At 42.5% G+C, this 26,188-nt stretch overlaps 1 protein-coding gene across 3 annotated transcripts in view; it reads left to right on the forward strand.

Annotated features, from left to right (window-relative positions):
- The window catches only part of GNAL (G protein subunit alpha L), a 177,509-nt gene that overhangs the window by 150,337 nt on the left and 984 nt on the right, over positions 1-26,188 (forward strand). For all 3 annotated transcript variants that reach the window (XM_040062815.2, XM_040062822.2, XM_040062829.2), the window contains 6 exons: positions 15,796-15,850; positions 18,203-18,276; positions 19,113-19,171; positions 19,414-19,534; positions 20,795-20,925; positions 22,915-22,982. In XM_040062815.2, coding sequence (XP_039918749.1) covers positions 15,796-15,850; positions 18,203-18,276; positions 19,113-19,171; positions 19,414-19,534; positions 20,795-20,925; positions 22,915-22,982 — 508 coding nt within the window. The remainder of the gene's footprint in view (positions 1-15,795; positions 15,851-18,202; positions 18,277-19,112; positions 19,172-19,413; positions 19,535-20,794; positions 20,926-22,914; positions 22,983-26,188) is intronic.

Genomic DNA, 26,188 nt, shown 5'->3' on the forward strand with positions numbered 1-26,188 from the left:
AGCTGAATGTCCTTCTCAACAGTCTCAGCTTAAGGTCTCTGAAGAGGATCTTGAATAAATTGTACCCTGAAATACACACCTCTCTCAGTTGTTTTTTCCAGGACGAGAAAAAGTTATAGAGTTAAAAAATTAAGACCTTGTTAGCAAGCAGAGGAATCCTGGTCATCAGTAGAGAAAGAGTGATATGATCAAGCATCTTTCATAACTGCTGGAATTTTTCTTTGGATAACGAGTGCAGGTTGCAAGGTGGAAGTAGTGTGTTTGGATTCTAAGAAGTTCTACAGCAGTGACAGAAAATAGCTAGTGGTGAGAGCCGAGGGCCTTTTCTGAAAGGATTGTGAGAGAAGGCATGAACTTGGAACAATAGCATTTTTGAATAAGACTGTATAATGTAACTTTGAACTATTTATAACATGCACAGAGATAGTGCAGGTACTTGTGTTTAGTGTAATTATGCTTATGCAATCAGCTTTTTTAGGAAGATAACCATTTGACTAGTTTATTTTTGGAAATGTACTCCAGGGTGCTAAGATGTGTACCTATATATCTCTTTACATAATTTTCGGCTTTGGTTCTAAACCTGTTTTTTGTATCTGTCAGGAAATATCCTTCTACCTATAAACTGTATGAGGCTGATTAATGACTGATGGCAGACAAATCTACAAATATCAAGCTTTTGGCATCATAAGTGAAAATGCCTTGCTTTTTAAGAGGGGGAAGGGGAGAAATTAATTTCCTGTTTAATTTCTACAAGAAAAAAAATCCACAGCCTGACCAGATGGAATTTCTTTTGTACTATAAATAAGCAAACCTTTCCTTCTTTAATGGTTTCAATTTTGATATATTTCTATCTAAACTGCTCCTTCCACAATTTTTCTTGGTCCTGCTGTGTTCAGGGATGTTCCTCCAGATGCTCAGTAGATGATGTAAATAATAGAACAAAGCTCTTCAACACCAGTAAAAATGTATATCAGTATATACCTGTAAAACTCTGATTATGCTGTGTGGCTAGCTGGGGCAGCAGTCCTGCTTGAATGTGTGTTCTGGGGATAGCTGGAATAAAGGACATCTTGTCTAGATTTGGTGCTCATCTAGGTAAATGGACGGTTACAGAAAATATGGATTGCCTAAAAATGGATGGTTGTGGGTTTATGGGAAATGCTTTTTTCCCCTCAAAACACTGCATGTGTATTTCATATCATGTCACAATTCACTTTCTCAGCTGGGTGTAGCTTGGGAGTATTATTTTTATTTATTAATGTTAAAACATTGCTTTCTCATTATATCTATCATTGTATTCCTTCCCTTGACGATCATAGCTCATGTTTAATGTTAAAACATTGGTCATTTTAATAGTAATTATGATGCCACAGTGCACTGGCTCTTATGTAAAACTCTCACTTTGAATTACTCATGGCACTAAATTTTCAGTGTTATGCATGGGCATGTCTCTTGACTATTGGTGTCTACACAAAATTTTAATTGTAGCCAGCTTATTACCAGACTTCTGGTGATAATGAGTATAGCTGTGTTTGAGGCAGTAAATACAAGAAAAGTCTAGTTGGGTCACCAATGCTGTGCTCTTGTATTCTACTTCCAGCACCTCTCTCTTCTGTCAGGTTTAAAGATAAAGACCATAGTCATTGAGATTTTCAAAGCAAACAAATTTAACTTAACAACACTATATAAAAGGATAGAGGTGGGGTAGGGCTGTAAAGAGCTGAGTTTCTATAGCTTAAATCACTTTTCAGGTCTTTTTTTTGTCCTTCCGGTGTAATTAAGCAGGGCATGGGTGTTGCATGATGTTGTACTCCTTGCCGGAACAGAAAACATTTTAAGGTGAACTGCTGAAGAAAATCAATTACACTGGAAAGCAAATCCTGCATGTATAATTAGCAAAACCTCCTTAGCACTTGGAGGCTGTTCTTCTCAAAAGGCAAGTTGTCCTTAATGATGGCAAATTATGGGGTTTTCCTGGTTGTTTCAACAGATCAGGGTGCAGGTCTTGCTTTATAGGGCAGTGAATGTCCTGGAGCCCCCTCAGCTTATGGGCCAGCCCCTGTTTTGGTGTGGCAGTCACTGAAGAGGCAGCAGGCACCTCCTGGAGAGTGGCCCAGGCCGTGTCTTTGTTGCAGTGTCCCCGTAGGATCATCCACCTTATAATGAGAAGTATTTAAAATACAGTATGCCATACTACGAGGTAAAGCTGGAGCCTGGCTTGGTCCTGGTAGCCTGATGGAGGTTGCAGAGGAGCCTGTCAGTGCTAGTGATTCCCTTGGGTCACATATGGCAAAACCACTATTAGGTAGAGTGTTTTAATTGTATTTGTTATATCCTGTGCTAAGCATTGGAAGATGTGAGAGGGGGCTAACAGTCTGTATCTAAAGCTGCTGGATTTTTGAAAAATTGCAGGTTACTCTTAATAGCGAGATAATTACACTTGTGGAGAATGACATGGTTGTGATCATTCCCCAGAATAAAAAGCCACCTCTGTACTTTCTAAGTACAGAGAGGTGCTGTGTGATGTCACATAGTGTTGGGCAGTAGTTCTGACTGTGGGGTTTGGAGTTGGGCTGCAGTGAGCGAAGAGTGGGGTCTTCATTTGCTTTGAGGGGAAAAACCTTCATTCAGGCTCCAGACAGCCAGAATTTTGCACACGTTACTGATCTCTCAAGCGCGAGAGATGTCCCATTGAATTCCAAGGTCTTGTTGCGTTCAGTAGGATTGCTTGTATCCTTAAAACTATGCTTACGAATGAGTCTTGGTAGAATCAAAGATTTTCTTGCACTGAACTTCTTAGTCGTTCTGTATATCTGAAATATTTTATCATTTTGACACAAGGGAAAAAGTGCAGGGAAGCTCAAAACTGCCATGTAGTCAGAATATTGTGCCATTTGTTTGTGTTTCTTTTCTCTGCTTTTGTTCTACATTTATTAAAATTCCCCTCTTACTTGCAGATTCTGTGAGAAAACAGCTCACCTTGAAGATGGTGTCAGTTTTGAGGAAAGGGTCAGCAGCTTTTCAGTGCACTTTTATTATGTTCCACGTTAATTTTGGTCATCATTTCATTCCTGCTGGCATGGGCTGTCCATGTCTTTTCTAGAGGAGCAGAGGTGGCCCAGGACATTCACAAAGGGTGATGGTGGAGCCCATCATACAATTTCTCAGTGCTGAGATGGGAAGAAACACAAGCACAAGGCATTAAAAAAGGTTGGAAACATCCCCATTTTCTCACTTCTCTGATTTGGCTTTTGTCCACATGATGTTTTGACACAAAATCTGCTCAGAAGTGCATTGCAGTGCTTGAGCTGAATTTAGGTCAGAGCAGCCCCAAATCCAACACGTAACGAATAAATGAAGGTATATGTCCTAAAGAAGTGTGGTTGTTTATTAGTTACATTTCTTGATTTGTTGTAGAGATTTCAAGGTATTAGAAATACTTTTAAAAATACTGAAATTTAAAAACCATAGTCAAAAACAGTTGCTTTAAATATGAATATTATTATTTTTTACTTTTTGGAAGAGTTGCACAGAAACCTTCTCATATAAGCATCTTGCAAAACGGATGAAGTATCAGTGTCTGCTGAGGTAACAAATGGCTTTTGCTTTCAAAATATCACAGTTCTGTTGTAAAGCTGTACTTTCTGGATTTAATTTTTTTGTCAATGCACCCCCAAAACAAAGTAATGCCCCCTAAAGCAAAGTTATTATTTTTCTGAAGGAAGTGTAGACTGCTTCAACATTTAATGCATGATATCCCATTGCAGTACAGACATTTGTTAAGAGCAGGAGATCAGTATTTGTAGTGCTGGTGTTAGGACTGGATTATGTGTAATCTAATTAAGGAGGTTACTAACAATTTGAAGGGATTATAAGATTAGCAATTATCTGTGTGCTTATTTGATTAAAATAAATGCTTGCAGATTTGTCTGCCATACCTGTGCTCTGGTATTTGGGATCAGAAACCACGTTTGATTGGAAGTAGAAGAAACAAACAACGACATTTTGTAGTTTGATTTTGTTTCTGTGATGATTTCAATACAATTTTTAGTCCCTAATTAATTTTCATTGAATTGCAGTACGCTTTATTATTAAAAGCCCTTTTGAAGAAAGGTTTTCTTAGGGGAGGGAAAACCATTTTTGAAAATAATATACAGTTAATTTAAAAATTCAGTTTTTAGTTACTGGGCAAAGACAGTATAGAATATTCCTTTGCACAGGGCTGAGGCTTTGTCTGTAACTTTGCAGTTTAGGTCTGGTATCACTTAGTGAAGCTTCCCAGATTTCTCATTTGAAAAATGTCCAACTCTGTGTGATTGAGAGTTTCATCTCATTGCGGAGCCAGGATCCCAGAGGATAAAGGTCCTCCTCCTCCTTCTTCTTCTTCACACTCCACTTTGGATCCTTCTGCCTCCACCTCTTGAGGGCACCCAACTCTCCTGAGCAATAATCTGAAGAACTTTTTTATTAGAAGTTTGCTTGAATTCAGACTTTCTGTGAAAGAAGCTCAGATCCTTGGAGGTCATCACGAGAGTCATTCTCGCACTCGGGACAGGTGGTGGGCACGCTCCTTCTCAGAGCATATCCCAGCATCTGAGCCACAATGTCATACACACAGTTTGAAGAGGAAAAGACAACCTGTTAGGGAATTTGTTGCTTTAGGCATCCTTGTGTTTCAAGTGAGAAAGAAAAAGCAAAAGTACAAAAAGGCATCTAGTTTTCTCCCTGAAAATACAGAACTTGCACCTGCCCTCAGAGCCTGACCGCAGGGTGACCTGCCTGTATATATAGGCAGCTATAAATCATTGCACAAACACAAGTGATGGCTCTGTATTTAGAGAACAAATGATTCCTGGTTTTCATTTCCACAGGTTACATTCAAGCTGGGAACGGTGTTTTTAATCTTCTCTTTAAAAGAAGAAAAAGAGAGAAAAGACAACATTTTGAGATCTGAACTGACAAGTGGCTTTGGGTTTCTGACAATTATGCCTTATTTGTATATTCCTTTTCAACCTTCTCCAGCTGCTACTGCATAAATCTTCCATGTTTTTTCCACTAACTGTATGGGTGGAGAAGACAAATTAGGAAGTTCAGCTTCCTTCTCGGTGCCTGTTGTTAGGAGTTACCAAGGTAGTCCAGGATTCGAAACTGGCCTTGGTGGATTTTTTTCGATAAGGTAGCTTTTATCAAGTTTCTGCCCTTCCTTGCACATGCGAATGTGGTACAAAGCAATAGCTGCTAGGAAGTGGCAGGGTGACTTTTCAGCTGTAAAGGCCAAAGTTGTTCTCACAGTAGCACCATCATGCCCTCAGGGGTGGTGATGTTGGCCATAATCCTGCAAGGAGCTGCAGCTGCCAGGCTCCCAGGTGGCTCCCTGCAGATCCTCAGGCTGGCTGAGCCATGCTGCTGTGTTGCAGCACCAGCACTGTGTGTTCAGTGCTGCTCAGCCCCCTCCTTCCTGAGCTCTCCACCTGGGGCCATAATTGGTGGCAGCCAACATCTCGGTGTGGAGGCCATGCAGGTAGCAGCAAGGATTGCCCATGGTGCCAAATTCTCTGTTAGCCACAAGCCAAGATCTCTTTGCTCCAGCTTTTCATAAACCAGACCCAAGAAATGACAACCACCTGTTGGGTACAGGGTAGAGAGATTAAAAACAGAAGCGTAATCTAATCTTTAAAGTAACTTGAAGCAGAACATGATCAGGTTGTTGCATAATTATTTTCCTCATTCCTCAAATTCAACTCATTGTATGTTGTTTTAATAGTACAAATGCACTGTGCACTGTAAAAGCCAAGGAAAATGGATGAGAATGTAAAGAAACGGGGAGTGTGGCATTAGGAATGCTTTTCACAAAATGCTCTATTAATAGTAAACAGTTGTTAACGTGACTTCCTCTCAAATGTACAGTTAGCGGGGTTGTAGGGCTAGTTTTTAACACTTAAGTTTTATCACCTTTGTTTAAGTAGCTTATAGCTGTTAAATGGAATTAGACCAATTATTAGCAAGTCGGACACAGTCACTGCATTCTTCTCCTTCCATTTTTGTAGTAACAATTCATCTTCTTGCTTTAGTTCCATGCCTTCCTCCAGCTACCCGAGGTAATCACTCAGCCAAGCTGTAGGTGGTGTGACCAGTTGCTTGAACACATTCAGTGGTTAAATACATCCTGTTCTAAAATGGGTAGGATAATGGTAATTTAATAAAAACATCTCGGCAGCAGCATTTGTAAAGATACAGGAATTTTCTTATGACTCTAATGGTTATGTCTAGCATTTTTATCTGTACTGTTAGACCTCTGCTTTGTGTTATAACCTGGTAATTTCAAAGGCAGGTGTTCATATACAGATATTTACTTGATATTGTTTTTCATTAATAGCTCCAGAGTGTGTTGTGCATGGGAATAAAAAGGATAACCCATCTGCTCTAGACTACAGTTAGGGAAGCCCTATTAAATTCTGGTGCCTGGCATGAGCAAGTTTGGGAAGAGCAAGCTTTGAGTCCTTCGCGTTGAAGGTGAATGGTTGCCGTGTCTCTGTGCTTTGCTAAAGGGAAGACAACAGGTGAATGATGGGTTCTGTTGGGTGTTTGGGGGTTAAATGGTCAGAAACCACTGGAAGCATGTCAGTCCTCATCATCTTTCTGCCCGTTAACTCCTGAGCCATTAATTTTTGCCCTGTTGTGTAAGTTTTCTTGCCTTGAACATTGACAAGGTAATATCCTATGTCAGTAACTCTGAGAAGAAGCTGATGAACCACACAGCAGCCCGGCACATCAAAGGATTGTTCATAGAGCTGTGTCCAGCATGACCCTTACCTTCAGTGAAACACAAAGGCAAAGGTATGGGAGTGTGCTGTTAAAGCTGGGACAAGGATTAAGGCATGCAGAAGAGACGTGGTCTGTCACCGCCCTTCATAAACTGCAATAAGGTAAAAGAAATCGTTTCAGGTGTTCTGCAAGGTCAGCATTAAGAGTTTCTTTTCTCCACTGTGCAGGAAGCTGGTTGCCTTCCTGACTTTTCCATAGAAAAACTTTTCTGTTTCCTGAGTTTGCACTGATGGCACACTGCAGGTTTTACATACAATCCCAGAAAGCTTCTTCTCTGGTAGGATGGTTATTAGGAGCCCTCATAATCCTTGAATGGGTGTTACCTGTAGAAGCTCCAGATCCTGCCTATGTCTTGGAGCTTCCAAGACATTCTCATGAGAGCTGATCCTGTGATCCAAATGTTAATGCTTGGAGCTACTGCCATTCTGTTTAACCCCAGTACTCACTCGTTCTCAGCCATGTCGATTCTCTTGGCCATGTCAGCGCCTGACCAGCACGACAGGTGAAAGCAAACAGATACACTCTCCTTTTGCTCAGGATTCTAACACACTGTTCCTTTCATTTATGTGTCAGCAAAAATGCACAGGTCTGAAAACAGTCATAAATACGCCTATGTGCTTTTTCTGGCCAGGAGCGTTCACCACCCTAAAGAACTCACTTTTCTTCATCTGGGTTTTCAAGAGAGTATTAGCATCCTTGTTTTGGAATCATCTGGATTGATTTTAGGCCTGAGAACTTTTGGCAGCAAGTTCTCTTGCACTGAGTTTGGACTGGTGCCACAGGTAAACACAAATTTCTCGTGACTTCCTCTTCAGTCTGTGTGTTTTTTACCTTTGTTTCTCCCATTTGGGGATTTTCTGCTTTCCCTTCTGTAGAGAACTCCAGTCAAACTGGTTTTCCCTTTCTGGCAGTCACCATAACAGATCTATTATCCCAAACCACTTCCACCAGAGTAAGTGATCTTCAGTTTCCAACAACCATTGATGTTTCTAACCTGGATTTGGCGTTCTTCAGGGCACACAGTACTTGGTGAATTTGTGTACACTAGGAAGATATCTACAGTACAACCATTTTTGAAAACAAAATCATCAACCAGAATGTGTAAGTTGCAGTGAAATAATTTTTCCATTATGACAGCGAGATAAACTTGGAAGCAACAGGGGAAGCTCTATTTGCAACATCCAGTGAAAATACATTTTGTTAACTTTTGCCATCCCCTGGCAATGCTATGGTATGTTTCTGGTGCTTGTAAACCTGATGCATTTTATAGCTTTTAGTATTGTCAAGGCTTTTTCCCACAGCTCAGCTTTCCTGAACATAAAAGTCCAACTTCTTTTTGAAGAATTCACCAGAAGAGATGGAGGTGAGGTCTTCTATGCACTTTAGTTAGTGGGACATAAACCCAAGGTTTTGATCTGTTATTCTGTCAAAAGGCACATTCTGCAGGTCCTGATGGGACAGCTGCAATCTGCCCATGTGTCTCATCTGATGTTTTAGGTATTCTCAGCTTCCCTTCCAGCACCAGTCTGTGTAGTTGCTGGAAGATGTTAAACAGTTGTTTCATTCAGACAGTGGATAAAGAGATCCTAATCTGCCATACAACAGCTCACGAAGCACTCAGGGTCCAGATCTCTCTGAATATCACAGTATGAGCTTTCTGTTTTCAGGTTTTTATCTTTGGGTCCTTTGTTCAGAATTGCACTTATAATTGCAGGTTGTGCTCTGTGTAGCCTTTACATTGCAGAACTCAAATCTGTGTCTGTATCAACGCTCCATGGGGGTATCATATGCACATTATGATTGTCTGCCTAGGATTATCTGCTCCCAAGAAAGAAGAAGATGCACTGGATTCAGTGGATTCAAGCTGGTCAGAAGGAGGGTTTGCATATGCCAGTCTCAGCTTCAGATTTTATCAGTGCTTCATTCTTAGTCTGTGTTTTGCAGTGGCTCTGCCACTTGCACCCCTGGGAATAAAATGTCTGAATACATGAAGTAGAAAAATAATGTCCTTTATAAAATAAGTAAATAAATTACCTTTCTTCTTTTTTTCTCTTTGCCTGTCATCTTCCTTGTTCTCTGAGATCCCATGTGGCAGAAGTTGCAGATGATGAGTCTCATTTCTTCTGGAGCCTGTTAACCTTTCTGTGTGAATGACAGTTTTCCAGATTTAAGTCTTTGTCAGTGTTTATGTTAAGAAGAGGGTTAATGATGATCCCCATAGGCCTCTCGCTCAGAAAGCAAAAACATCTGCTAAGCCAAGAAGTGGTTAGTTTGCTAAATTTAGAAGGAAGAAATGCATTTCCCAAAATTTACAGTGCTTCTTAACAAATCTAAGGAACCAGTGGGGACAAGCAGTTATGGAACTTATACTGTCTATTAATTTTTTTTGTTCATGTATTTTCAGTTAAAAGTGAGATTGCTCTTATTAAGCAGAAAGGGGGTATCACTCATATATCTGAAAGGTTCAATGCAATTGAACTCTTCTTGCATTTGTTTAGGTTAATAGCTGGACACATGCCAAGGCCTGTGAAGCTTGGAGAAGTTCTGCAGCACATACTTAGTGGTGGAGAAAGTGAGGTTGAAATGGATGTCTGCTAGGAAACTCCCTTAACCAAACCCATGGACCAGGAAAACTACAGATTTTGGCCATCTCTCTTTCTCCTTGCCAAATGCGCCCCCAGTTGCCACCGGCAGTCTGGCTCCTTGCAGGAGAAGGTCTCCTGATGAATGGTGTATGAGCCCTCGGTTGCAGCCATCATCATTTGACTTTGCTTTTAGTGTCTTGGCCAAAGCTGCCATCAGTAAATAGGGCTCGGACTGGAGTTTTCCTGCTTTGTGCCATCACGAGGGCGCATTGATTGCTGGTGCCAGTGAAGCCTCTCGTGGCAGCAGTGCTCTTGATGACTTCATGGTGGCTGGGCGCAGCTGGCAGCAGCCGTGGCCAGTGACAAAACGAGGGGGGTTCCTCGCTCCCAGTCCTGTTTTCGTGCGGCAAACCGGGGCGTCCAGGACGCGTCACCGTCGGTGGCCTGAGACCCTCCCAGTCTTGTGCTCCCTCTGGACCAAGCACAGCGGCTGGTGCTGCCCTAGGGAAACACGTGGGTTTGCCAAAGGCTCTGTAGTCCTCTCATTGTCCGTGGTGCCCAGCAGGCTGCTGGTGACCCCGCTGCAGCCGCTGCGTCCCCGCTGGCCCGAGCGGAGTTCTGGGCCGATGCTTTGAACCGCAGATCCTCAAACTTCCCTGGGCGGATAATGAGCTGGCGGTTTTCAGGCATGACTGTACTTCGGTCTCTCTCTTGGCCTTCTGTTTAACCTTTTCATCTCCTGACACAGCAGGCTGTCCTTGCTGGCGAGCTGGGAGTTTCTGTGGATAAATCCCACCGTTTTTCGGTCATCCCCACGCAGCCCTCGGGCAGCCCCGGGCAGCGCAGCATGAGCTCCGCTGGGAGGCCGGCGGGCCGTGGGCGAGTACGGGAGTGAAAACTGAGGAAAGGGGTGAACAACGTTAACTCGGAAGATCTTTGCTAAATTCGTGTTTTACCCGTGTTAGAGCAAAAAACCTCGCGGCGAGACCCAGCAGAGCCTTCCTCCGCCTGCGGCCACGCTCCGGGGAAGGGGTGGGCAGGGAGGGGAAGGGAAGGGAAAGGAGCGGGAGCCGGGCAGAGAGCGCCCCCTCCCGGCTGTCCCCGCGGTCCGGGGGACGCGCGGAGCGTGGCGGCGGTGAGCCGGAGCCTTGGAACCGCTCCGGGCGCGCCGGGCGCGGAGCAGGTGCCGGAGCCGTGTCACAAGCGCATCGGCCATCCGCGGGCTCCCGGCCCGGCTGGATGGAGGCGGCGCTCCCGTTCCAGCGGCGCCTTTGGCGCTCGCGTGTGTTTCGGGTGTCTCGTTCCGTAACAGCTGCGGGGCTTCAGAAGAACTGGGGCGCGGCGCCCGTGGGCAAGGGGGGATCCCAGCCGGGTCTGGCTCTGCCCCTGCCCGCTGGCCCGCTGTGCCCTCGCACTCGCTCCGGCTCCTGGTGGGAAGAGGCTGCGGGGTGCTGTGCAGGGAGAGAAAGGGAGTACTCCTCTGGCGCGTGGAAGCTGTATTTGAAGTACAGCGATGATTTAAATTTGGCAGGAAAGTCCTTAGCCGCTAAATTTTGCCAAGCCTTCTGAGGGATTTCTGCTGATATTTTCAGCAAATGACTTGGGAAAATGAATCCTTGAGGGGTTAGAATTTTACTGGAGGCTCTTTTCATCATGTCTTTCTCAGTTACCCAGAAATACATCTGAATAGTGTGAGTTTGCTTGAAGCCCAACCTTAGAACCTAAGGTACTCGGGTACCCTCGGAAACAGAAATCCACATTATCCTGTTACAAATGTTGCAGGAAGAATTAACGGGATTATAATTACTTAGCTGATTAAAATACATTTATATGTATATATATTAGGGAAAAGAAGGTGCAGTATTGATGTTGGCCCTGAGAACTGCAGCAGAAACAGAAAAAAAAAATTATTATTTTTTTTTTCCATTTCACCTCCCTAGAGATTTGGGGTACGTGTTTTTCTTGTGAAGTATCTGCCTCACTTGTGACTTCATATCCAAGGAGAGTGAAATTAAAAGTCCTGGTGCTGGCTGGTTCCAAAAATGTACACATATATATATATATATATATTTGAGCCTGGCTGAGGTGTTTGCAAAACTCTTAATAATGGTCCAATGGAATTGTAGAGGTTTGCTGACCCCGCAACTTACTTGAAGCTAGTTTTGAGATTCTTAACTCTAAGAATTTAAAACCTTAAAGATTTGCCGTAATACCTTTTTCTTTTAAAAAGACAATCGTTATGAATGGGTTTGATTTCTTGTTTTCCATGGGAATTTTTTTATATGAGGCTACTGAAATGTTTGGGTGAGAGCATAAAAATGGTTGAAGTAGATCAAGAGTATTAAAATGCCTAAATGCAACTTAGCACTTCATCTTTCAAATTCTTTGGATGTCAAAGTACACTTAAAAATACAGCATGGGGTTTCTGTCTATCATATTATTCTCAAGACACGATTTTTCTTTTAATTGTCATTTTGTTTGTGGAGTCAGAATATCTACACAGAGCCACGGAGTGATTTATTCTGTGAGAAAAGAATTTTCATGTACGATTACCTCCTCTTTATTTGTGCATTTATGAATTCTTTTTTCAGAAATTCTTATATAGCTGCTACTGCTGCTCAAATTGCCATGGTTTTTAAAGAGAATAATGCTTATTGATAGTTCCCACATGCGCTGGCAGGCACATCTAAAACCTGTACTTTTGTGTTCACAGCTTGCATAATACAAAATTTAGAGATTGCTTGTCAAACTAAGTGTCAGCTGAGTTTCCTAGGAAACTCACTGAAGATATTTATAAAACTACAGATCAGCTTAATAATAGATATAATAATGTCAGTAGCTCATGATTTTTTTTTAACTTTATCGGTCCATTTTAGTTTGCTTTAATTTGTTGATAAGTCAAAGCCACTGCATTTCCGAACAGAGCCGAAGAGACCTTCCTTCCAAAACCTTGCCCAAAACCTTGCCTAATTAATTTCCTAAGAAAAGGGTAGTTTCTGCTATTCCATGTAAGGAGATGTAAAACACCCTATGTAAAATTTAAAAGAACATAAATGTCATACTAGTCATCTGACTGAATCCTTTATTAGTCAAACCACAATTGTGAGATAGAAATGTAAATACGGTATCGTGTTATTGTTTTGTTCACTGTTGAATTGAATGTGTGAATTTGAAGTTCATTGCACATGCATGCAAAACAGTCACTGCAGAATTAATATAAATCCTGAGTATGGGTTTCTATAGAAGCTGCATAAATAGAAGGCCTGTCAGTATTGTAAAAAGGCACAATTCTATGAAAATAATTACGTCTCTGAGCTGGAGAAAAAAAAATAAAACGGGATCTAAAAAGAGAGTAAGTGATACTTGGTGTCCATTTTTATTCATTCTTCTCTTATTATGTTTTCCTCGCACTGGCTCTTTGAGTTGAGACATCAGCATTGCCACAGCTGAGAGATCTTTTTGTACTTTAAGCTCTTTAAATGGAACTTTCAGTCATGTAAATTTAAAATTTGTTGGTCTGTAAATATATATATGTATAAAATAACCTATATTTTGTCAGAGCATAATTCTTCAGGACAGTTAGGATTAGGTGAAGGCAATGTTTTCTAGAAAGCGGTTTAGAAAAGTAATTTCAGTTTTTTCCATTTTAGTATGGTAATGAGAATGAAATAAGTGTGTTTAGAAATGAGGCAGTTCTGACTCCTTATCTCATCTGGAATCCATTTCTTGTACCCAGTATGTACATTTACCTGTCAGGACTATTTTTTGATGCTGTGCTAATTAGCCAAGTAAGGAGTTCATATGAAGGATATTCAAGAACTAATTTTCTTTTGAAAAGGTAACAGTGTAGCTGTCTGTGTTTCGCTGTCTTAGAAATCTTTCATTGGGCGCTTAACGATGTCGTTGCAGAAGAAATCTTAGGAAGCCTGTCCATTGCACACTGGAAAGATTAATTTCCTATAAAGCTACAACATTTATCCCAATCCTAATAGTAGCTCCATGTGGATTTATTGGATGCTAGTGATACCATTCCAGCTTGTTACAGCAAGGTGGCAGGTAAAACCTTGTAAATCATTGCATTTATTTTAGTATGGCTTACATGCAGACAGCAACCTTACAAGGATAAAATGGTACAGCTGCTGTGTCAAATGATTTTTTTTCCAAGCATGTTGTATTTGTCAGAGCTGGCTCTCTCTTAGCTGTGGTATTGCAGTTTAGGGTATTCAGACTGGTCTTTCTACTGGGAGGAGGTGAAAGATGACTTCAGCTCATAGGCAGGACATCTAATTAGGAGACTTTCCACTGTTCCTTACCGTAGTTTGCCCATTTGAAACATGCAAGTCCTAACAACCAAAAACCTCCCTTACGTACTTGTTGTGCAGGTGAGAAAGGTGTGAGTTAGCACTTAATACCGTGTGGAACTATTTTGGATCGGTTCTGCCAAAATGGTCCTGGTATTGTGGAGACAAGATGTATTGTCTCTGATTTATACACCAGCTTCACAAGACATGCTTCTGCAAGAAAAACCAGTTCACGCTGTCTTGCAGAATTTGTGATGGAGTTGTGTTTGTGTACAAACACTGGCTTTGGTCCACACTGTTAAGCAGATCCCTTTCTGTGTCAGCTATAGTCTGTACTTTGGGACAGGCTTAGAAGAACAACCATGTTAAGGAAAATTTCTCTGATCAGGATGTTTCAGACCGGAGGCATTTTTGCTTTGGGTTTTCTTTGTGCTGCAAGCACGAGGAGAGAGTTCTCTTGGTAATAGGTGCGCCGCTTAAAAACGCATCGCTCTGCTCTGGTGTCTGCATGAACCGTGGGGATAACTGGTGTTAAACCTTGCTCAGTCAAGGTGATGACAATCATTTGACCAAAAGATTCAGCCTGAATACAGCTGCCTTCCCCTGGGGACTGTAGCTGACTATAAAAATGTACTTCTATATCCTTACATAAATTTATAAGGCTTTTGGCAAAGAAGGAGGATATGTGAAAAGATGCTTTTTCTTTGGGATTTCTTCCATATAGTTTTGCTAACAGGCACCCATTGGTTTGTGCTAAACAGTGATATATTTTTTTATTTTTTTAAACCCTGTGCTTAGCCATCACCTTGATCATCCAGAAAAAAAAAATCTGGACTGTAGATACTGCATTTTGTTTCCCTGCTGTAACAGTGGAGGTTCAAAAAGGAAAAATATTATACATAAATGCATATGCAGTGTATTTTCTTTTCCTTTCAGTTCAAATCCGTGGGAAACTGCTATGAGAATTACAAACTGCTTTTAGGGGGCTATTTTTTCAACAGGCCAGTGTTTGTGACCCTTGTGTTAACAGTGAGTTACATTTTAAGTCAAGAGTTCACTGGCTTTTTCTTTCTTTCCCACTGCAATTGAGTGGGACACGTATTCCATATGCACACTCAAGTAAAAAAATCGGGGAAAACTTGCCTTTTGATAAAGGAATCTTGATAATATTGTAGTGAGATGTGTCAGCTAATGGGATATTCACTGCCAAATACCAAATAACAGTGTAGAAATTCAAGAAAGCTTCTAAGTCTTACAGGCAGTCTGGGGAAAATGAGCCAGCTGGGCTCACAGGAGATCTAAGAAATGGGTGGAAGTGAGACAGGAGAACTTGCCTCTTTTAGCAATAAATATAAAATCACATTTATGTGTCCTTAGGTGCTGCCATTCTAACACATATTAGGAAAGAATTAAAGCTTGAACAATCTTCTAAATAATCATAGAATGTAGTTCCTCCCTGTTTTTCTGGTTCTCTTTTCTCTCGCCCTTCCCTGCAGCTGTAAGTCTTTCTTTCACTCTGTGTGTGTGGTGAATGACATAAAGAATCAGATTTGTTAACCTCCACTTTCTGTGCTTTAGTTGCAGTGTTGGATGGCAGCAAGGCAGTCCAAAGCTTTCTGTATATACCAACAAGCATTTCTACTAACGTTACTGAGACCAGAATTAACATAACATTACACTTGATCAGCAGTATACTAAATAAAGGCACCCCTTAGCCACATTTTCTGTATCAAATCACAAAATCTTTTTTAAGTCTCAACAACCATAGGGTGTTATGATCTGTGGTTAGTCGTAGTATTTTTTAGTGGACCTCACAAAGTTGTAGCATTTAAACTGCATTTTGAACACTTGTGAGTACTGAATGATAACTTTAAAAATGATGAATTGAAACAAAGCCTGGGTAAAATGTTTGTTTGGCTTATGAAATGTAACCCTGAGCAAAACAGGAAAATAATCAGGCTCCTAACTTTACCATTCAAGTTGTGATTTGCTTCTCAGCAGGAGTGTAAACTAGAAAAGGTAGTGAAATGCCTTCTACTAGACTGAATTTTACGCATCTAAGTGCATGTTTATTTTTCTTCCAGCTTTTTAGAAAGAATTGACAGCGTCAGCATGGATGACTACACACCCACAGATCAGGTTAGTAAAAATGATGGGGCAGGGTCTGAACCAAGAGTGACATTCATCCGGATTTTCTGTGTAATTTGGTTTAGTCCCCACTGCAGCTGAAACAGGGCATATGGCAGAATAGCAAAGTATGGTCTAGCAGTTTAAGTAATGGATATTAAAGAAGAAGAGGCATTTTGGTGGTGCAGACTTGTCTTTTACTGTTTAACATTTGGTCGGTGATTCCTATAATACGTTAGTTTTGTCTTCCTGCTTCCCATTCTGTGTCCCACAAAAAACGGTGAACGGAAAAAAGGAACAGAAAGTTACGGTTTCTACACCAGCCTTTGCTACAGAGAGGCAATGCATTCTTTCAGTGGTGGAGGTGATCCCAGAGGGAGGCTTCCCATGTCTATCAGAAGGGTCCTTCAGAGGCAAAAGCTTGCGGTGGATGAGGCGTCCAGATTCAGGGGGGAGCACCAGTGGCAGCAGCAGAGCTTGCAAACTTCTCTGCAGGCCTGCAGATTCCTCCTTTGCAGGCTGTGCCCATCCCCTGCGGGTAGCAGAGTTTCTGTTTAAGCCTTAATTGCAAGACAGTGCATTTTTTTCTCATATACTGCGATACATCTTGGTGGAGTGCTCTCATGACAAACACATCCCTGTCAAGGCTGAACTGGTGCAGCCTTGAAGTAAAGAGGGGCTTCACCACGTTGGCTTCGGCTGTCTCCCCCGAGCTCAGGCTGTGTGCTTTCCCTTGCTGTCTCTTCAGCAAACATTCTGAAGTTGTTTTCCAGTGCTGCTATCCCACTGTCATTTAACAGTCTCAGCCAAGATTGTGGGCCACATCACAAACTCCAAATACAGGTGGCAGAAGAGAATCCCTGCACTGGATAATTCAGTCTAACCATGCAAGGCATGTAACAGGCGGATGCCCTTAAAAAAAAGATTTGTCAAAACTCACTATGCAATCAGGGAGTGACATTCAGAGAGATTGGGTGACCTGCCAGAGATCACCCAAGGAGGCATGCAGGGTTTCTTCAGACCTAGTTTAGGTCCATAACCACAAACGTGTCCTATGGTCGACCCAATATAGGATCAATTAAGTGTTCACGTTCTCAAGACATTTTCAGACCAAAGCAATTAGCACTGGGGTTTGCTCCATCAGACCTCATGGGTTCAGCATCGAGATCACTCACCTGGAGAGGGAAGTCAGTGAAGAAAAGCCTCACTTTTGCTTTTGTTATTTACGTTAGTGTTGGTCTGTTTGTTCCTGGGAGACCGTTCCCTACCTGAAGTAGTCTTTCATCACCTAGAAATTCTTCCTGATATTTCCTTTGGGGAGAAATGTCTTGAAAGATCAGAAAAGGCCCTTGGTATTTGGCAGGTGGAAGACTTTTGCTCTGAGAGGGGGATTCTCTTTGCTTTTGTTTTCATCCTGTTACGCTGTATCAGTTGCCTTGCTGAATTAACTGGTAAAAAATCACTTATTTCTTCTCTTCCCTTCCTTTCAGATTTTGGTTTTCTTTTTTTACGCCATAAAGTCAGCAAGTGACAGAAAATGACAGTAACTTATAAAATGACTAGAAGTATTAAATAAGTAGCCTTCAGCTGAGTGCATGCAGCTGTCAAAGCAGCCAAGGTTTGCCTTGGCTACCAGAAGCAGTAGATGGTAGTAGGGAAAAAAGAAAAGCTGTGCTTGCACTCTGCACCACTGGCTGCCTCCTTCCATCCAGGAAGGGGACATCATAAATTGCTTTTGCCTACTCACCTCAAGAATCGAGGAAATTATTTTATTTTAAATTATTAAAGGAGAGTTGGTTAAGTTGTAAAGCATGGCTAGTTTAAAAAATAGGAAAGAAATGCCATATTTCTGCACGACCTAAAGTCTGTTCCCTTGTGCTCTGTAACAGAGCTTTAATTACTCAGTCACAAGCTATTATTTTGATAGGATTCCTGTCTCATTCAGTACAAAAGAGGGCAGAGTTAAGGTTGCCTGGGCAACTGTAAATCTGGAGTTTTCTAACATTTGAATACCTGACTTTACAACATGAATAACATTTTAATTAGTTTTATGTAACTTCAGAATTCATTATCCTCATCACATACCAAGGTGTATGACCGTCAAGAGCAGGTTTCAGTGGGCAGCAAGGAGCACATAGATGGGGTCTCCTGCTTGCTGAGTGCACAAACCACTTGCAGTGATCATTATTAAGTTTATCTACCATGCCAATACGGACAAATGCCAATTTACCAACAGGTCTGATTGACCTTTCATTAAATGAAACATTTAAGACTTTTCATGGAAAATAATATGCCAAGCTTTTAAGAACAAAATTAGGTTGGAAAAAAAGCCTTACTAATCAATTTCTGTGTTCTCATTTCCAGGACCTATTAAGATGCAGAGTGTTGACATCAGGGATTTTTGAAACAAGATTTCAAGTAGATAAAGTAAATTTCCAGTAAGTCTATTAGTAATGATTTATGAATATCATACTTGTTTTTAAGAGCTTCATTCAGATGCCTGTGTTCATGCACGTATGGTATAGCAGGCTTATGGTGGGAGTGGATGGTTTTTAGTTGTTTGATTTGGCTTTGTAGCTCTCTTTCCATAGGTCCTAGTAAAATTGCCTCATACTTTGCAAAAAGAGTTATGTATATTAGCAGTGCTCTATAGTAGGGTTGTGTGTGGCTGCTTGTAAAAACTGGTGCATTGATATAGCACTATAAAATCATGAAATACCTTTGGGGATGGGAGCTCACAGAAGTCAGTGGGAATGCTCCCTTCTTCCAGAGGGTTGCAAGCCCTGTTTTTGTTGAAACTTTTTGCTGTGTCTCTGTAGAACACCCACAGTCAGACTGGCTTCTCTTGCAAGTTCTTGCCCAAAAAGCTGGCAGTGCTGACAGGGCCGAGCTGCCTCATGTCCTCCTCCATACAGAAGCGTCCCCTCCCCAAGACCCGTCAAAATATCCTGAAACCTGTCCTTGTTCACAGTACAGTATTACATGCCATATGCGCTGCTGTGGGCTGGAAAGGCCAGCACTTGTCCTTGAAGAGTGTATTTCTCATTTTATGTGTTCAGTAGCCTTCTCCTGGCGGAGCAGGGCAGGTGGTGCAGTGCAGCTGTCTCTGGCATGCAGCGCAGCATCAGCAGATCTCTCTTCTCTTCAGGCGATATTTTACTGCCCCTGTCCTTGGGGCTGTCAGAGTTTTGGGTTGAGCCCTCGTGCTGTGCATGCTTCGTGTGATTTTTCCTAGTGCACATAAGTGATATAACATCCTATGGCTTTTTAACAGCATGTTTGATGTAGGTGGCCAGAGAGATGAGAGAAGAAAATGGATCCAATGCTTTAATGGTAAGTGAAAATACTCCGTGTTTTATTTTGAACTTATTCCCTGCAGTGAGCAGCTTAGTGTTCATATCCACACACAGTACCTCACTAGTACAGAAGTCCAGTGTTATAGAAAACTTCTTTCTGGTATTTTGGGCTGATTGGTGAGTAATGGCAGTGTTACCCTGAGGAGTATGTGCTGGGATAACGGAGATGTTCTGTTCTCTCTCCTTTCTTTCCCTCTTTCTTTTGTGTGTTCTGCCCAGATGTCACAGCTATCATCTTCGTTGTGGCTTGCAGCAGCTACAACATGGTAATAAGGGAAGACAATAACACAAACAGACTACGGGAATCCCTGGACCTTTTCAAAAGTATCTGGAATAATAGGTAAAACAAACCTCATTTCCCCCCTCTCCTCTCCAGTTTAATTACAGTTCAGCTCCTTTCAGAATAGGACTCTCCTTTCTGTAGGCTCAGATTGTTTATTCAGGAAATACCCAGGTTGGGCCAGGTCTCAGCGTGTCCCCACGGTGACACCTCTCCCTGGCAGGGGCCGTGGCACGGGGACACTGCATGTGGCATTTCAACATTCAGGCCAACATGATGCAGAGCACGGGGACAGCTGGGAAAGGGCAAGCCCCCCAGGCTGACTGCTACAAGGGAGGTAGGGGAGGCCCTGTCCTGGCATCATCTGTGCTGCTTGGCTGAGACCAGGATCCTCTGAGGAACATCTCATCTCCTCCTCAAACGCAGCGGCACGAGCAGCTCGCCGTGCTTGTTCCTTAGTGGGCAGCTGCTCTCGTAAGGGTACCTCTGAGAGCACAGGTACCTCTGCCCTGGGGGATGATGCTTCAGACCTGACCTCACTGGAGCTGCCATTAAATTGCCATGCTGCCACAGTGCCTGTAAATCTAGGTACGTAACCAAATAGCAACCCAAATGGGCTCCTGGTAGAGAACGGATAAAAACAATGTGCAAAATCAGGTGATGAAGTTTTCAACACGTACCTGTGAGGGTGCTCTGTGCTGAGAAGTGATTGAAGGTAGAGTGAAGGGAGAGTGTTCGCTGCACATCCCAAGGCACACTGTCACAGTGATGGATTAATTGGGGAAGAAAAGAGATGTTATTTTCTTTCCATTCATCAGGTGTCGTACAGGCCACCCTAAAAGATGGGATATCTGTGTGGATGAACTGTAGCTTAGAGCAGTCTGAAGGAAGGGAACTTTCTAGCCTCTTGTTTTGTTTTGTTTTTTTCCCCTTTTTTTTCTTTATCACAACCAAATAAGGCAGACAATAATGTCTGGTTGTGAACTGTGATGCTTCTAGAAAATGTCGTCAGTTTCCCGATTTGATACTTAAAAGAGAATTAAGAAAAATAAATTTGAAAACTGCTCCCTTCAGCAATGTCTACTGCAGTTTTTATAAATGTATTTACTGACCCTACAAATATACTTACCAGCACAGGTGCAGAACAATCAAAACAATCATTTAGGTCATCTTTTTTTTGTCTGTTGAGGCATGTTCTACACTATTTTCAAAATACACTCTGTCCACACAGGGATAGCCAGTAAATTTTCTATCAACGTGATGCATTGTTGTTGATGAACGTGTCAGAGATAACACAAACATTTGGTTTGTTTTTGACAGGTGGTTACGGACCATTTCTATCATTTTATTCTTGAATAAGCAGGACATGCTGGCTGAAAAAGTCTTGGCAGGGAAATCAAAAATTGAAGATTACTTTCCTGAATACGCGCACTATACTGTACCTGAGGATGGTAAGGTTTTTCCCCTTGCTGGGATGGGGGCTGCTGGCATGGCCCAGCCCACAGCTCCTGTCCCTGTCCCTCTGTCTGGCTCTCACACGCATCCACAGGCACACGCTGCTCCTTGGCATGAGCTGCTGGCCAGGTAAGGAGCATGCCAGCAGCCTGCAGCTCACAGGCACCCAGTGTGGGTAGGGTCTGAGAGGGTTCCAGCTCCACAGCACCTGCCCTCCCCTTCTGGGAGGAACCACCAGGCCAAGGAGAGCAAAGCAGCCACACATCTCCCCCTTCCCAGATGCTTCTGCCTGGGCCTCCAACAGCGCTGGACTTTGCTGGGAATTCACAAGACTTACTTTGCAGCCATTCTGCATCCTCCAACACTGGAAATTTCAGGTTTTGAAATACTGATAGGAAGCTCAGCAGACCAGTAAGGGAACTTTGATGGAGGAAAACCGCATCAGTAGATAGGAAGAGAGCCGTGGTGATGGAGCGATCAGTTTCTCATCTTCAAGAAGTGCAATGGTTCCTGCACCACAGTAACATACTGCAGAGGTAAACTCTGGTACTGTGCCAGGTGTTTACCAGGCAGAGAGCTCCCCAAAGGTCTCAGGTCTGTCTAGAAAGAGTGGTAGAACTTTAACTTTCTGACCACTCACCTCTGCCTTGCCTGAGTGATGTCCCAGGCGTGGTGCTTGCAGCCACCTGTTGGAAAAGGCTTTCGTTCTCCACCAGCCACCACCAGCAGCCGTGGTTACAGAGGTGAAGGTGGTGATAAGCTATTTTCAGCCTTCATTGAGGTCTGGGACTTTGTGAGTGTGATTCTGAGTTATAGGTGCAGAGGATAAATGAACTGTCCTAAAATCCGAGTTGATTTGGCATGTTTTGTAATGCTAAGGGCTTTCAGAAGAAATCTTATGTCCATCACCCAAATTTCCCCTTCTTGAACATACACCACATAGAGTTTGAGTGCATTTTCAGCTTTTTTTTAATAATTAGCCAATTGTCAGAAAAAAAGTAGCTTTTGGTATTTCTCAGAGGGTATCTAGAGTGATCCAGAATATTCACACATGAAGCAGCTCTCTATTTTTAACCTGTAGTTGTTCACTTATTCTTCAGTTTCAGCTGACATTATTTAAGGGCAGCAGCACTGAATTCCAATACGCTGTTGATTGTGCTGTTGCTCTAATTTTACCCCCAGCACTATGGATAAAAAATACATTTCCATATCCTGATAAATTCTGTCCTTTACAACATTATGTTTATAAGCATCTGATTTTGGTATCCTAGATGAGAGATAACACTGAAAAGAAATAAATAGGTTATCTCTTCACTGTGTTGTTTTTTACTCTGGGAGTAAATACAATCATTGCATGGCCTAGATAGTGACAACTTCATCTGCTGACAGTTAATAGTGACCAACAAGTCTCCTGCTCAACCAGAATTTAATCCAAGACCCCTTGATGGGCAGTGCATCTGAAGTATTCTGCTGAACGGGAGCCTGGAAATAAAATACATTATATATATATATATATCAAAAGGTCTTTCAATGCTATCATTTTTTTCCAAGTGTCATCTTGGACTAACCATTTTTAAACCCACAATCCTGCCTGCTGAAGCTGAAGGAGATGCTTTTCTGCTGCAGAAACTGAACAGCTCAGCTGCTTTTTCTAGTTATATTTTCTGATAAAAGCTAAACTCTAACTCCCACTTGTTTTATATCTATACGAACAAACTTGTGGATGTGAGTAAGCCTTTTTGTGATATGACCAATGACATTGTTGCAATGATTTCAGCAGTTTTCAGTTTCCTAAAATATGTTGTATGCATAGTCAGGTTTTACAGTGTTCTTCATTTTAGAATTACCTACTGGGAACGTCCTCTGGTATTTAACATTTCAGTTTCTGTACTGAAGGGCTACATGCTCCTTATTAAATCTTTTGTTATAAACAGATGATTATTTGGTTTTCGTGTTTCTGATGTCATTTGTTTTTAATTGAACAGCAACACCAGATGCAGGAGAAGACCCCAAAGTCACAAGAGCCAAGTTCTTCATCCGGGATGAGTTTTTAGTGAGTAATTTCCATCTTATGTGTGATTCTATCATAGGAAATACTGACAGATGGCATAGTTTATTTAGGGAAAACTGATGGAGTTTTGCAGAAAGCTAGAAGGAGAGGACAACGTCTGGCAATTCCCTAATTCTTTTCAGATGCCCATCTCGTGGAACCTTCCTCAGTGCTGCGCATTTTTAAGCCCATTTTATATACAGTCACCTGCCATGCAGACTGTCACACAGTAAGTGCTAATGCTTAGAATGGTCACACAGAGTCCATGCATAAACAGATAGGCTTTCTTACTTTTATCCTGCATTCCTTCAAGGAGTTTGGCAGTGGTCAGCTGAAAGCAAGAATTAAAAAAAAAAAAAAAAATAGGCAAATTTATGATGTTATGACTTCATGTTTAAATAAGTTTTCTAGTATGCCAGTTAGGAGGTTTGCCTCACCTTTGGACTGGTGTCATGGCTCTACTGAAGCATCATAAGAAAGTTTCCTTGTCTAGTCACATTTTTCTTGCAGTTAAGGTTTCCTTCATAGCTGGAGTGAAGAGGTGGTGTTTACGTTTTGAAGGTGAAAGCAGTTGTCAGGCACACAATCACAGCCCAGCTCTGCTGTCAGAAACAGTTTAATCCAGTATCACTTGTGGCTTCACTCATTCTAAGTTGTTCCCACAGTGCAGAGCACTAACAGAGACCAGAACCAAAGCCCATCTGTCATGCCCTACCGGTAGAAGCTATATGTGTGTGTTTGAGATAACAAATTGAGTCGTTGGAATTAAGAATTTTAAAGTCACTGTGCATTTACGAGCATTGTTAGGATTTATAGCTGCTGACGCACCAAGAAAGAAGCCCTGAACTGTATTCACACTTTGGGGGTTTCCAGTTGCCACCTTAGCTTTCCAGATCCCGAGGAAAAGTGTCAGATTGCTCTGCATTAACATAAGAGTTACCAAAAAACTCACTTCAAGGCAAATCTCTCCTGTGGGAATGCTGGAATCCTGTGAAGCAGGTGACGACATCCAGCCTGGAAAGAGAGCGGCTCTGGGAGAAGAGTTGCAGGGAAATGAGGGTGAAACTCCCCACCTTTATCTGTTTTCATGATTTCAAAAAACACATCCAGGGCGAGGTCCTTACCTGCCGTGACTCACTGGCAGTACAGAAGGAGGCCACCTGTGAAGCAGGGAGGGGAGGGGGCGTAGGCACTGCAGCCACCTCAGAAACCCCCGTGGTGCTGGGGGCAGGGGAAGCTCTTGTGCTGGGCCAGCACCTGCCAGCTGCCAGGCACTCCTTGGGGCTTGCCAGGCATGGGGCCAGAACACCTTCTCCCTCATTTCCCTGCAACTGCTGCAGGTTTGGCAGAGAGCATCTCCTCTCTAACGCGCCTGTCTCCTGGCTTTGTGCTCTGAGTACCGTGGCCGTGCCTGGAGAGGGCGAGGTGCGAGGAGGCCAAGGAGGAATGGTCACTTCCAGTTCCAAAGGTCAGGCACAAAAGGCTGAGGTTTCAGAGAGGAGTGAGAGAGGGCACAGGAGAAATAGAGACTGGCAGGGATCTGATGGCCTTAGCCAAGTGCAAGCAAGAAAAGGTCTGCATTTTTTACCTGTGTCTGCCTTGGCCCTGCTTTATACTTTCTTCCCCAAGTTTCTTGATTCATGACCTTTTCCTTGCCACACTGCTAAATTTTCAGGCATGACTCAGAGAAACCTGTGTTTATTATGCTTTATTGTGATTTTTACCACGGTGGCAGGTCTGCATAAACCGTGGATATGTGTGACAATCACCACCAGCTTAAGGCTGCAGCCCTTAAAGCTGCCCAGCTGTAGGAACGGTAGCGGCAAATTTGAAGCCTGTAATTTTGATAAATTTTAGTAGAGGTTAAAATTGTCCACGTTTCCAATAAATATTGCTACCCACTAGTATATGAGGATTAGAAAGGCACAAGATGTCAGCTCAGTGTTTCAGGGTTGGTGTGGGGGCTGTGGCCCCTCGGGGTTGGGCAGCAGGGCTGGGATCCGTCGGGTTTCAGTCAGAGAGCGGCGTGGGAGGGATGGCTTGAGCCCAGGCAGTGCCTGCACCTCAGGGCTGGGCTGGCGAGGGCATCTCCCGCTCCTGGAGATGTATCTTGTGGGAAATCCTCTGCCCTTCAGCTCGGGCACATCCTTTCTCCTCCCAGGCTCTTCCTGTGTGCACTCCTTGGTGAGGCTGCTCCCCAGCCCTGTTTCGGTGTTCTGCACGCGGGGCTCTCCAGCTGCTGACGTTTTGTTTGAATGCATCCCCAGTCAGAACAGTGGCATGGCCCCTCTGGTTCCTGCCCTGCTGGTTTTTACAAAACCTGAATCTGGGAGGTGAAGGAGCTGCTGTTCAAACACACAGACCAGGCTTCCTCCAATTCGCATGTCATCCTGACCCCTGCAGTGTAGGCATGCCGGTATTAAATATTCCCGCCTGGAAAGCGAATGTTCCTTCATCAGTGTCCCAGGGGATTATTTTTTTTCTCCCCTGTGAGCTGGTGCTGAGTAACACACAGCTATTCAAAGTGAGTTTCGAGTAGGGGTGACAATTCTGCATTTACCTGCAAATGAGAGGACTGCAAGAGCTGTCAGGTGACAAAAACAGAACAGCCCCCTAATATTTTGAAAATACATCCTTTGGCACGCTGTGCCATTGGCCTGAGTGAAATCAGTGCATGAAAAACACAAGCAGGCAGTTATTAGTATTTTTCGTGAGGGGAAGCCTTGAACTAGGTATTGAAAGTAGCATGGTAGGAAAATAATTTTTAGAGTGTGTATGAACACCCCTCTGTAATCAGTGTTGAATATATAATATTACCTAAATTACCTGGAAAAAAATGCAATTTCTTGTTGATCTAATTATGTAACTCATGGTTTCTAAATGTCTATAGTTTAGCATATCTGTACCTTCAGGTATTTAAAAGGTCAAACCTACCTGTAAAATAAATCCTGTGTCAAAAAATGTATGGTGTAGCCAGAGTGAGATAGAATACTGGTTTTTGTTGTTTAGCCGGAGTAATTTATAACAAAATTTAGAAAACAGTTATAAATACTATTATCCTAAAAACTGACCTTTTGCTTTCATGACATTTCATTTATATTCTGCAAGATAATAATCTAGAATGGATTTATATTTGTCAGCCGTACAGTAACACAGAATGAAAATTAAGAATTTTTTTTTTTAATATATGTTTTAAGATCCTGGGGAAT

Source organism: Hirundo rustica, chromosome 1 (assembly GCF_015227805.2).
Source record: "Hirundo rustica isolate bHirRus1 chromosome 1, bHirRus1.pri.v3, whole genome shotgun sequence".
NCBI lineage: Eukaryota > Metazoa > Chordata > Aves > Passeriformes > Hirundinidae > Hirundo > Hirundo rustica.